General features: G+C 34.6%; 1 protein-coding gene across 2 annotated transcripts in view; it reads left to right on the forward strand.

The window, feature by feature from the left end:
• The window catches only part of kdm5bb (lysine (K)-specific demethylase 5Bb), a 28516-nt gene extending 14710 nt beyond the window's left edge, over positions 1–13806 (forward strand). The window contains exons 16-28 of one of the 2 annotated variants that reach the window (XM_051116914.1): positions 723–904; positions 1120–1244; positions 1678–1828; positions 3532–3646; positions 3774–4144; positions 5631–5769; positions 5881–6060; positions 7840–7998; positions 8078–8551; positions 9539–9632; positions 9751–9923; positions 12145–12381; positions 12472–13806. In XM_051116914.1, the coding sequence (XP_050972871.1) occupies positions 723–904; positions 1120–1244; positions 1678–1828; positions 3532–3646; positions 3774–4144; positions 5631–5769; positions 5881–6060; positions 7840–7998; positions 8078–8551; positions 9539–9632; positions 9751–9923; positions 12145–12381; positions 12472–12606 (2535 nt within the window). In that variant the 3' untranslated portion in view covers positions 12607–13806. The remainder of the gene's footprint in view (positions 1–722; positions 905–1119; positions 1245–1677; positions 1829–3531; positions 3647–3773; positions 4145–5630; positions 5770–5880; positions 6061–7839; positions 7999–8077; positions 8552–9538; positions 9633–9750; positions 9924–12144; positions 12382–12471) is intronic. The other variant, XM_051116915.1, reaches the window with a different exon arrangement.
• Positions 13807–14059: the final 253 nt, after the last annotated feature.

The following is a 14059-nucleotide window of genomic DNA, read 5'->3' on the forward strand; positions in this document are numbered from 1 at the left end:
CAGGGTAAATTTAAGCAGTTTTAATTTTGTCTTCTGGGGAACATTTAAGTATCCTCTGTAGCTTCTGATAGCCAGTACTAAATAGAAAAAAAAAGATATTTAGATAAAACAAGAAAAATGCACACATCCTCATTCCTTTCAAAAGTTTTCACCCTCCGGCTCTTAACGCATAATTTTTTCCTTAATCAGTGAGTTTGAACCTTCTGTGATGGTTGCATATGAGTCCCTCATTTGACCTCAGTGTGAAAAGATGGATCTCAAAATCATACAGTCATTGTTGGAAAGGGTTCAAATACACAAAAATGCTGAAAAACCAAAGAATTTGTGGGACCTGAGGGATTTTTCTGATCCCTGAACTGTTCCGGACAAACAAGGGACTCATGAACAACTATCACTAAACAAAAAAACAGCTGTGGATCATTCAAGTAACAACACAGTATTAAGAATCAAGTGTATGTAAACTTTTGAACAGGGTAGTTTTTATAAATTCGACTATTATTTTCTCCTGTGGGCTATATGTAAATGTCTTTTATGTGAAATATCTTATTCAGGTCAGTACTAAATAAAAAATAAACATGCATTTTGTATGATCACTCTTATTTTGGTAAAATAATTAATGTTTTGCAGATTCTGCAAGGTGTATGTCAACTTTTGACTTTAACTGTATGTATTTGTTTTTGTGAATTTGTTAATATTCTCTCTCCTTCTCTTTCTCTGTATAGGGGGTGGTCCAGTGTGAATTGTATGAATACGACCTGCTGGCAGATGATGAGAGACAATGTGTGAAGTGTCGCACCACCTGTTACCTGTCTGCTCTCACCTGTCCCTGCAGACCAGGCGTCCAGGTGTGTCTACACCACGCCCATGACCTCTGCTCCTGCCCCGTCTCCAACTACACACTCAAGTGAGTCCCCACTACTTCTTTCAGTAATGATCAGGCTACAAGATACAAGAGCTGGCCTTATCTACAGATTGGCCTCTATTTCATTTTATTATGATTAAACAGTTACATTTTGACTGAATTAGTGAAGTGATTCAACTCATAATCAGTGCTTCAGATTTGGAAATTCTGTGCAGCTGTGGTGAAAGTTTCATTTAATGTAATGCTCAACCACACAGTTACCGTTTCACGCTGGATGACCTTTACCCCATGATGAATGCTGTGCGGCAGAGGGCAGAGTCTTATGATGAGTGGGCGGCAAGGGTGACAGAAGTCATGGAAGCAAAGCTTGACAAGAAACGCGGTGAATGTCATTCTGCACACTTCCAGAACTGATACTCGCATCTTTCTGAATTAGAATACACTTTCAGTATGTGTAGTTTTATGATGATGATGAATTTTTTTTTTTTTTTTTTTTTATACACAATATATGAACTTGATGATAAATTCCCCTTGAAGACAATCAGGAAATTGAAAAGACATTGTATTTATTTAAATGTACCTGATCTCATAGTGCACAGTCATGATATTATAAATAAGAAATAGTATTTTCCTATATTCTTTCTGCGAAGGCAAATACTAATATTTTTTCCACCTTGCACAACCTAAATTTTTATGGACAGTCAAGTCCCACACTACATATAGTATTCTAAAAATAGTACATCACTCAAGTTAAATATATTTGAGTACCATGTCATTTGTTTCACTTCTGCTTCTATCATTCTCTATCACTGTAGATGTCACTGTGTTTCGCACACTTCTGGAGGAGTCTGATGAGAAGTCGTTCCCAGAGAACGATCTGTTACGTCAGCTGAGGCTGGTTACTCAAGATGCTGAGAAATGCTCGTCTGTTGCCCAGCAACTGCTAAACGGCAAGAGGCAGACCAGGTACATGCAGACAAAACCACAAAGAGACTAGAATGAAATCTACTCAAACTAACTACAGTTACAGTACAGTTTAAAACCTTGGGGTTGGCAAAATGTTTTAAATGTTTTTGAAAGAAGTGTCTTATGCTTACCAAGACTGCATTTTGTTTTTTGCATCAAAAATACAGTACACCAGTAATATTGTGAAATATTATTACAGTTTATAATAGTGATTTTCTATTTTAATATTTTACTACACTGCCATTAAAAAGTTTGGGATCTTTGCGGTTATTATTTATTTATTTATTTTAAGAAAGTCTTTTCTGCTCATATATTTGATTAAAAATACATTGTGAAATATTATTGCAATTTAAAATAGTGGTTTTCTATTTTAATATACTTTAAAATAGAATTTATTCCCGTAATCAAAGCTGAATTTTCAGCATCATCACTCCAGTCTTCAGTGTCACATGATCCTTCAGAAATAATTCTAATATGCTGATTTATTATCAATGTTGGAAACAGATGCGCTGCTTAACTTTTTCTTTTTGGAACCTGTGATACTTTTTTCAGGATTCTCTGATGAATAAAATGTAAAAAAATCAGCATTTATTTAAAATAGAAATCTTTTGTAACAATATACACTAACGTTCAACGTTGGGAGGGTCAATATATTTTTTTTCTTTCTTTTCTATTTTAAATAAATGCATGAACTTTTTAATCATGAAAGAATCCTTAAAAAAGTGTCACAGGTTCCAAAAAATATTAAGCATCACAACTGTTTGACAATAAATCAGCATATTAGAATGATTTTTGAAGGATCGTGTGACACTGAAGACTGGAATAATAATTGCAAAAAATTCAGCTTCGCGTTACAGAAATAAATTATATTTTAAAGTATATTAAAATAGAAAACCGTTATTTTAAATTGCAATCATTTTTCATAATACTACTTTAATTCTGTACTTTTGATCAAATAAATGGAACACTGAACATAAGAGACTTAAAAAAAAAAAACATTAAAAACATTAAAATTAGTGCTGTCAAACTATTAATCACAATTAATCGCATCTAAAATAAAGGTTTTTGATTACATAATATATGTGTATGTACTGTGTATTTATTATGTATATATAAATACACACACATGCATGTATATATTTAAGAAAAATATGTAATGTTTATATATTAAGAATATTTGTATATAACATCACACTTTTGAACAGCAGTGTATATTTTAAAATGCTGTTTATTCCAGTGATGGCAAAGTTGAATTTTCAGCAGCAACTTCGGTATCACATGATCCTTTAGAAATAATTTGAATATGCTTATTTGGTGCTTCTTGCTGCTGCTAATTAATGTTACAACAGTTGTGCTGCTTAATATTTTGGTGGAAACAATTAGTGGAAACCTTTTCACTTAAGATGCGGACTTAAAAATGGCAGACCTCGTGCGAGGCAGTGAGGCACATTTCATCTATTATAGACAGCCATCTATGCACATGGTTGGACAAAAATAGTGCAAATGGATGTAAAAAAAAAAAATGACCCCTTGCACACTAGTACTTCAGCTCAGTGTTTATTTCCATTTCAGGGAAATTTCCAATGCGGTGGGCTTTGTTTTTCTGCACACATTGGTTTGGTTTGGCCGAAACACATGTAGAATGTGAGTTGTGTATTGTCTCCTGCATGTGTTTATGTCTGTCTGTCGTCGTCTGCGTGCAGGTACCGCACAGGCGGGGGTAACTCCCCTAATCAGCTCACAGTGGAGGAAATGAGATCATTCGTCCGCCAGCTTTATAACCTGCCCTGCAGCCTAACACAAGCACCGCTATTGAAGGTGACAGACACACACGTTGCACACACACACAGTCATGTAAGATGCAGGCAATCTTCCTGAAGATTAATGAGGCACAGTTCATCTCTAAACAGCTCATATAATACAAGCTATTAACTCTCTCTCTCAGGAGCTGCTGAACAGCATTGAGGATTTCCAGCAGCACAGTGAGAAGCTTCTTTCTGATGAAGTGAGCGCAGATTCTGTTAGCGAGATCGAGTCCTTGCTGGAGGAGGGCTCTCAGTTTGACGTGTGTCTGCCGGAGTTGCCGCTGCTACGGGAGCGTTTAGAACAGGCACGCTGGCTGGCCGGAGTTCAGCAGGCAGAGAATCCGGTATCAAACCCGTGTGGTCTCTCTCTGGACAGCATGCGCAGGATGATCGATCGAGGGGTCGGACTGACACCGCATCCCTCCACCGAACGCACGATGGCTCGGCTGCAGGAGCTGCTCACAATCTCTGAGGAGTTGGAGGAGAAAGCGCAGGCACTGCTGAAGGCCAGGTGGGGGCAGCACTAAATGAAGACTCGTGCACAAATAACACAACCACTAATCTTCACAAGCTACTCTTTGTGTACCCTTTGGGGTTATTCAATTTTTGATATCACAGACCCCTGAATATGAAGAAGCCCTATCCTAAAATTTTTAAGGCAGCTATAAGACCCATTTATGTTTTGAGAAAAAAAAAAACAATAACTAAAAAAAAGTATATAAAATCATTTTTATTATATTTTATTTTATTTTTGTAGACCCTATTTTGAAACCCTGTTTTCCCTTCATTGAACATCACAACTCATAGATTCAAAAGACAGTGAATAAAAGGCCCAATTTATTTTTACAAAACAAACATAAATAGTGAGCAATTTAACAAGTCTTGTGATATAAAAAAAAAAATTAAAATAATAATAATAAAAAGAACAATGTAAATAACACTGCAGACATAATGTGCAACAATGTTATTTTGGTATATATATATATATATATATATATATATATATATATATATATATATATATATATATATATATATATATAAAATTGCATCCATAATTGTGTGTGTAACGATACATGTATTCGTACCGAACCGTCACGGTACGGTACGAGCATCTCAGTTCGGTTGAATCTTAGCATATATAGGCTATGTTATGTGTTGCACAGTTTTTTTCCCTTGTCTATCAGTTAACTGAATTATATATATTTGAAGTATTTATTCCTTGTATGTCTATATGTACTGCAGAATTTATAGCCTATATATGACATTAATTTTATGGAATATTTAGTATTTTCACATGTAGGTGGAAAAAATTGTAATTTGTACTACTGTCTGTTTAAAATAAATGAAAAGAAACCTAGCACAGTAGAATTGGTTTTTTTTGTTTTGTTTTGTTTTGTTTTTTTTCTGTTGTACCGAAATCGTATCAAACCGTGACCCTCAAAAAAGGTGCGTACCGAACCGTGACATCTGTGTACCGCTACACCCCTAATATATATATATATATATATATATATATATATATACAACACACACATATTATGTAAACAACTTTTTTTTGCGATTGTTTGACAGCACTATCCGACTTTATTTTGTTTCAGTTAGTTTCCAAATCAACATTTCTCAGTTTTATTTCAATTTAAGTACCTTTTTATAATTTATTTCAGTTCAATTAACAAAAACTATTTTTTTTTTTTTTTTTTACAATTTTCAGTTAGCAATAACAACCATTGGCAAAATAACAAACCAATAACGAAAACCTAAGATCAGTTTAAATAGCCAATTCATGATTGAATTAGGAAACTACTTCCTTTTATACAACAGATGAGCGTTTGCATCAGTTCAGGGCGAACTGTAAGCTTGGAAATGCAAAGCAGCCCTTGAATGAGACCAAAATTAATTCCTGCGGTGCATGCCGAGAACCTGCAGGAGGCACCACAATGTGATTGTGTAATGAGCTAAGTGACATTTGTTAATGTTTTCACTTTTTCTTTTAGGCCTCCGGAGAGTTTAGAGACGCTCAGTTCTATGTTAACTCAGGTGGACGGGGTACCAGCATACCTGCCGAACTGCCTGCTACTACAAGACACAGTGAACAGGGCTAAAGAATGGCTCCAGGAAGCTGAGGATTTACAGGTAGAGTATTCTACATTACATGAACTATAAAGTTTGGTGTTTTAAGGTATATCTGTTTGTCATTTTAATGGCAGTTTATGTGATTGTTTGTGTTTGTATTTGTGCTGGCAGGTTGGAGGTCAGACTCCGGTTCTCAGCTCGCTCTCAGATATGGTTCTGAGAGCTCATGCTATTCCTGTGCGACTAGAGCCTTTGGACCAGCTGGAGGTTCTGGTATCAGAGGTGCAGGCCTGGAAAGAGTCGGCTGCTAAAACCTTCCTCACCAAAAACTCTCCTTTCACGCTGTTGGAGGTTAGTCTGGTCATGTCATATATATTAAACAAATGAGAAATATTCTCTTCAACTTTTTTTAGTGCCACCCCCCATTTTTAAACATTTTGAACATTTTTGAACACCAAATTTGAAGTTTGAGGTTTCTGTGAGTTTTTATTTAGGGATTTTTACTACAAACAGCCACTGAGTGCAATTAAAACTCCACTGATTTTTATTTATTTATTTATTTTACATTTTTCTGTCACAAATGTCTACATTTCTCTGTCAGTGTTACTTCTATCACAAAATACCGTAATGCATTTTGTAATATGACACTTGACACCACCAACTAAGGGGGAGGAGGCCACTAAAGATATTAAAGTTACCATTTCCATGGTAATGCAATATCCAATTTCAAAATGGTTTTGGGTTTGTCAGGTTTTAGGCTTTCAGATGATATAGAATTTATGATGATTACTAAAATATGTGATGGAGAAAAAAGACAACGAAAGATAGGGTTCTAACGGGCCCACCGGTTGGCCTTTGGCACATAAGGGGTTAAAAGGGAAAAAAGTTTTTAAATGGAAATTTTTAGTTTTTGAAAGATGGAGATTTTAAATGTGAAGTTAAAAATGTGTCAAATAATAAGGTTAGTCATAATTTTGCTAAATTGAAAGAAAAGTAATAAAAAATGAACTTGAACAAACTGAAATTGAAAGAAAATTACTAAATTACAAAATGCAATGCAAAAACAAAACAAACCTTCAGATTTTTGCTTTATGATGATAATATATTAATCTATGGTGATTATAGTATAAAAATACTGTCTGATTCTCATTGAATGTGTATTTTTTTTTTTGTGTTGAATTTAAGGTGAAATATTTTCTATAAATGTTGCCATGGCATTAATTCATTTTTAATTTTGCCAAATTGAAATAAAATAGCACAAAGAAAATTACAAAATAGTCTTATTTCTCCAACTGAAAAAAAGTACAATTTTTGCTTTATGATGATTATATATTATGTTAACCTGTGATTATAGTATAAAAATACTGTCTGTCCTATCTGTTATTATTTAAAAAAAAATAAAGGCAAAACTTTTTTTTTTTTTTACTTTTGGTTTAATTATTAATATTACAATATGAATGAGAATCAGGGTTGTCATAAAAATAATTTTCATGTCTTGCAAAATATAATTTCTATTCTTTTCTCTTTTTTTAGTTTTGTATTTAAGGTTGAAATATTTTCTTCAAATGTTGTCATTACATTCGTTCATTTTATTTTTGCCAAATTGAAAGAAAAATAATAAAAATTGCATAAAGAGAATTACAAAGTAGTCTCATTTCTGCAACTGAAAAAAAAAACTTAAAATTATTGCTTTACGATAATTATATATTATTTTAACCTTTGATTATAGTATATGATATGAATTTAAATGCGTACAATATAATATAATATAATATAATAAATTTATAATATAATAACCTGTGATGATTATAGTATATGATATGAATGTGTAGAATATAATTTAATGTAATTAATACAATATAATATAACATGTCCTGTCTCAGTTATTTACAAAAATAAAGGAAAAACTTATCTTTTTATTTTTATTTTTTACATTTTTTGTTTAATTATTAACATCACAGCATAAATGATAATTAGGGAGTTCTCATGAAAATAATGAAGAAAATGCCTTGCAAAATATAGTTTTATGTTTTTTAGCTTGTAAATGTTGTCAAGACACTAATTCGTAAAGAATTTTTATTTTGAATAAATTGTTGTCGAGGTGATTCATGGGTCTGGTCATCTGTACAGGTCTTGTGTCCCCGATGGGAAGTGGGCAGCTCTTTAAAGAAGAAGATGAGGAAGGTGAAGGGAGAGTGTGTGTCATCAGGGAAGAAGAAGCTTGTGAAGCTGGACAGCATGAGTGATGTTGAGAGAGCACTTTCAGACAGCAAAGACTCTGCCTCTGCTGTGAGTTACGATACATTCCAGAAATATTTCACATAAACAAAACTCTCCTTCTTATTCATTCTCTTTTTCTCTCTCCCAGATGTTTACTCTGGCTGAGGTTCGTTTAAAAGAGCTGGAGTCGCTATGCTCTCTTCGTGCAGCTAATGAATCCAAGCTCCTGCCTACGGCGGACTGCGCTGCTCTCAAAGTGTGTGTGTGTCAGAAACCACCCATGGGCGCCATGCTGCAGTGCGAGCTGTGTCGAGATGCTTTTCACAGCGTGTGCGTACGTGGGCCCTCCGATCCCCTCGACCCCGAAGCTTGGCTGTGTCCGTTATGTCTACGGTCAACAAAGCCCCCGCTGGCCAAGATTCAGACCCTGTTGTCATCACTGCAGCGGATCCGTGTACGTCTACCGGAGGGTGATGCTGTACGTTACATGATTGAACGCACTGTCAGCTGGCAGCGACGGGCACGAGAGGTCATAAACTCATATGATCACTCACTGACCTCTCAGGATTGCAGAGGAGCTTCACCTACACAGAGCCACAGGACCACTGGGCACAAAAGGAAGGTTAGACATTATATCACAGATTGTTAGCAGTTTGATGTCTTGTTTCGAAAGGGGTGAGAATTCTGCTATTTTATTTTATTTTATTTTATTTTATTTTATTTCATCATTTTGAATTTTCTCTTAAAATTTGTGGGTGAGAAGAGGTGAGAATTCTGTTATTTTATTTTCAATTTTTATTTTATTTTTCGTTCTCTCTCAACATTTTTGTTTACGTCACTTTTTTTAGCAGTTTGATGTTTTCAAAAGGGTGAGAAATGTTTATTTTTATTAATATTACAGAAAATATTCTATATATTTTATTTTCCTCTCAAAATTTGTGGTGTACATTGTAGTTGTTGTTTTCTTTTCTTTTTTTCTTGTTTCCAAAGAGTTGAGAATTCTGCTATTTATTTTTCTTTTTATTATTATTTTATATTTTATTGTTTTTAATTCTGTTGTTGTTTTATTTTATTTTTAATTTAATTACTTTTTTTTTTTATTCTATCTCAAAATGTGTGGGTTATGTCCCCTTTTTTTTTTTTTTTTTTTTTTTTTTTTTTTTTTTTTTTTTTTTTTTTTGCAGTTTGTCTTATTTCCAAATGGGCAAGAATTCTGCTATTTTATTTTATTATTTAATTTAATTTTATTATTGTTTTAAATTCTATACATTTTATAGAACATATTCAATACATTTTTCTTCCTCTGAAAATTGTATTTAATTTAATTTTTTAATTCTAGAAATATTATAGAAAATATTCTATATATTTTTTCTCTCTCTCAAAATTTGTGGCCACTTTTTTTTTTTTCTTTTTTTGGGCAGTTTAATGCCTTGTTTACAAATAGTCAAGAATTAAATAATTTTATTTTAATGTTAGTGTTATGTTTAATTCAATTAATATTGTAGAATGTGTGTGTGTGTGTGTGTGTGTGTGTGTGTGTGTGTGTATATATATATATATATATATAGCTTTCTACCCATCAATAAAGACTCGTTCTTTTTTGTATCAGCTTTGTGGATCTCCATCTCAGTGTCAAGACTGGGGTGTTTCTGGGCAAGAACAGTCGGTGTTTTACACAGAGCAGCGTTGCATCCCTCTCCAGGGTCTGTATCATTCTCACATACACAAACTTAAAGCCTATATGTTCTGAAATTCACTGTGCTGACTGTTAAAGCAACAAGGCAACCGCTTGTTTTAAAATTAAATGTGTCTGTGTTCCAGGTCTCAGTTCGGAGGTGGAGGAACTGATGGTGGAGGGCTTGCTTCTGCAGGTTTCAGTCCCCGAGACCCAGCAGCTCTACAGACTTCTGCTGTCCGGCCCCCCAACCACAAACACGTCCCCGACAGAACACACACCCTACCTCACACCAAAACACTCGTCACCACAAAGAGAGGTAAGAAGTGCTTTCTTTAAGCTGGTTAGCAAGTAAAATTCTGTCACTAATTGACCATTCGCAAAGATTGGCCCCTTCAAACTGTTGCTATGTTTGACAAGGCATGGTGCTCTCACATTACACATCATGTTCTATGGCTGTAAAAAAAAATACATCACAGAGCAGAGAGGAAACTGACAACATGCTGACAGACAAGATAGAGCAGGTTACTGCTGGTTAGGGATGGGTGATTTTTTTTTTTTTTTTTTTTTTTTTTTTTTTTTCCAACTTTATTGGTTAAATTAAATTTAATATTTTGCCAGAATTTAATTTTTTAGAAATCAAGGAATTGTGATTTTGAATAGCAATATTACCAAATGTTAGAATTACACAATATGCCAGTGATAACAGTAGGTAAAAGAACGGTCCAACCGCATGTCGGCGGATGTGATTAACCGCTCACATGTGACGCACTCATATTGGTAGGTGCCATTCACACAGAATACGCTTAGATGTGACGTGGGCAGTGGAATAGAAAAAACATGCAAGAAGATGGGAATTAACTTTTTTTTTACTTGAGTGCCGCATTTTTAGAATGGCATTTTCATTAGATGCTGTAAGAGAAGCGAGTGCAACAGTCAAACGCGTCCATGTTTACATAGAAAAAAACAATGGAAAAGCAGCACAATCAAATAAAAAAAACCTGTGAAGAACTACTACTGTATGTCTGATATTTCATGTTTGCATCATGGTGACAGGCTGAAAGCTGCTGTTTATTGTTTTTTCAGAACATTTATAGTTAATGATAGTCTACTGGTGTTATACCTTCAATCATTATGAATTTATTTTACTTTGACTTTTGAGATTTTTTTTTTTTTTTTTTGAAAGCATTGTCCTCATATTATTTCTTAACATACAAGTATAAGACAAGTTTGTACTAGATGTAATTGTAGTTCATGCATCTTTTCTGCAAAGATATTTAACATGTTGACAATCTCATATGTGGTGGAACAGATTTTTTTTTACTAGAAAAAGTTACTTGAATCATGTTGTAGTTACAATTTTAAGTTGACTAGTTAAAAATCATTTTTTTTTAAAAATCGAGAACTGGTCAAAAGTTCTGAAAAAAAATTGAGGTTTTAATTTTTTTTTTTTGCCATATCACCCAGCCCTACTTTTGATATAAAACAAAATCTCAGTTTTCAAATTTTGTAATTTTGTAAGAAAATCCAACAATAAACACTATTGTGGCTCTTTAATGTGTTGTGACAGATCTCTGTAGTGCCCGTAAACCAATCATCTCTTCCTCTAGTTATAAGCATGAAATAAATTCGAATGAACATCAGAAGATATCTTGCTTTAACCGTGGAAAGATATCAATACGCAATATTTTTTAAGTTCAAGTCCGCCAACATTACTCTACTCTCCTGTCTGGTTTGTTTGTTGGCCAAAAAATGATGATTCAGTGTCATGATTGGTCAAATCGACTCCCTGCGAAGGGTCAATTGAGAAGAAAAATCAGGTTTTATAAGTAAAAGATCTGTTTTTTTCCCATTGGGATATGTAAACTTTGAGGCAAACCAACTCAGAGCTCAAAGATCAGCAATATTGCATGCTTCTGTAGAAACCAAATGTTGGTGTGTTTGATAGCTGAATTTCAAATGAAGCACTGCACTAGCCATATTCCTGAAGAGAAAGCTTCCTTGGATCCACCAATCAAAAGAAAGTTGCTGTTACTATAGAAACAAGAACCATGGCAAAAGATCTCAGCAGGAACCTCCAACTCCCATAAATCATGAATTACATATGTGAATCAGTTTCCCTTCTCTCTCAAACATGTATATTGAATCAAATATTTTGCAACAATCTTCAAATATGTTGTATTATATACTTCTTATTAAAGGGATAGTTCACCCAAAAATGAAAATTCTGTCATTAATTACTCCCCCTTATGTCATTTACAAAGACCTTCATTCATCTTTGGAACACAAATATAGATATATTTTTGATGAAATTTGAGAGCTTTCTGACCCTGCATAGACATTCAAGGCCCAGAAAGGTAGTAAGGGACATTGTTAAAATAGTCCATTTGACATCAGTGGTTCAACCTTAATTTTATGAAGCTACAAGGGTACCTTTTGTGCCCAAAGAAAACAAAAATAATGACTTCAGTTGACATGCATTCATGTTTAAAAAACACGTTTAAGAATTTATATTCATTACTTCTCTTTGCCCTCTATAGGGAGATGCAATCACTTCAGCAGAAAAGAAAGCCAAGCGGCGAATGAACAGAGAGGAAACCGAGATCAGGGATAGAGGGATGAAGCCAAAAAGCAAGAAGCAGCGGATGGGTAAAGAGAAGCGGCGAGAGAGGAAAGCGGCATCGGTTTCTGCATCAGACGTGTCTCAGTCAGAAGACTCTGAAGAGGATATGACCCAATGTCCAGCAGAGAACTGTCTCCAGCCGGAAGGGGAAGAGGTGAGCAAGTGAACGCAAGTGAGCCCAAGTGAACGTAGTGACCAAGTGTGTGTTTTTGAATGTGTTTTGACTGGTTTCCCTCTGCTTTAGGTGTACTGGGTTCAGTGTGACTGCTGTAACCGCTGGTTCCATATGATTTGTGTGGGTGTATCGGCAGAACTCGCAGCAGAGGAGGATTACATGTGTGTGACCTGCAGCACAACAAACACAGGCCGCCGGAAGTGATTCGGACGAGGGAGGCGACCGGTCTCCCACCCTATCCTCCTCTATCCCTTCTCCTGGATGTGTAACTGACCCTCCCCGTTTCCTAACCTATGACCTCTGACCTTTGTAACAACGGTGCTATTTTACTCTTTGTTGGACTCTATCGTCCTGAATGATATTTGGTCACCTTTTTTGTATTTTTACAGCATTTTTCCTTCTGTCAAACTGTTTGTGATTGTCTAAAAAACAATGATAAATATGCTAAATGCTGAATGAATATAGCGGTGCATGGGTTTGTGTTTGTGTTGCTTTCTGGCGTGGAGGAGAGACGCTCTCGTGAATCGCATCGAGGGTCATCTCTTCTGCATGCGCGACCAGGAACGCCATAACACAGGACAAACTAACTGTTTTCACCAAATACAATAAATAATAAATACAGAGAAATTATTTTTTGGAAACTTGCCGTTTCAGTACACAGGCATCTGGGATTCTCTCTCCGTTGTGATGTTTTATTTCCTTTTGTAGATTAGTTTTATTTATCGGAGCAATAATGTCGTTTGTAAGTTTCAGGAGGTTTCGGCGGTCTCAGTTGTGTTGGTGCTTTTAGAGCTGGTGGTCAGATATTCAGGATATGTAACGGACACATACACACACACGTCAAAATTGTAGCAGAGTGTAATGAACTGCCACAAAACCTGCTCAAGCTGTTTTGGAGGGTGAGGGTGGGGGGTGTTAGGGTTTGGGGTTTGACTAGCTTGTTAAAAAAAAAAATGTCCCAATTTATAGTGTGGAATAAAACTCTTTGTTCTAATATCAGACAAAGTCTCTTCCCTTCTTCATTTACTGATCGCTGGTATGTTGGTGCATCACAAATCAGTGTTATTTTAGCGTTATTTATATACTATTATAGTATTCACATTCATTCATACTCCTTTTTTTTATTTTCATTTAAGTTTTTAGTAATTCTGTGTGCTTTTGCTATTTTTATTAGTTTCAAAATATTTCTGTTTTCACACATTCACATTGTCACAGATTCTCTTAACCAAGCACTCTTTTGGAATTTAGTACCTCTCTTGAAATTGTTATAATACGAGATTATTTTTACAGCTGGTTTTTGATACAGTAACTGGTCATGATTTCACTCATGTTTTCACCATTTTAATCATGTTTTAAAAGCACATTCCATGTGGACTAATCAAAATTCATTTGAGATTTTGAAATCTGCATGCTGTAATCATAAAAACACTGTTTAAAATTAAATTCATCTGAGGAGCAACATTATTTTTATGTCTCTGAGTGAAGTCTTTTTCACCTAACAACCCTGGTGTCTGCAGTCAGGTTATATTAGTTTTTTTGTTTGTTTTATATATATACATATATATATATATATATATATATATATATATATATATAGTGGGTACGGAAAGTATTCAGACCCCCTTAAATTTTTCACTCTTTGTTATATTGCAAACAT

This window comes from Labeo rohita, chromosome 8, assembly GCF_022985175.1.
Source record: "Labeo rohita strain BAU-BD-2019 chromosome 8, IGBB_LRoh.1.0, whole genome shotgun sequence".
Taxonomy (NCBI): domain Eukaryota; kingdom Metazoa; phylum Chordata; class Actinopteri; order Cypriniformes; family Cyprinidae; genus Labeo; species Labeo rohita.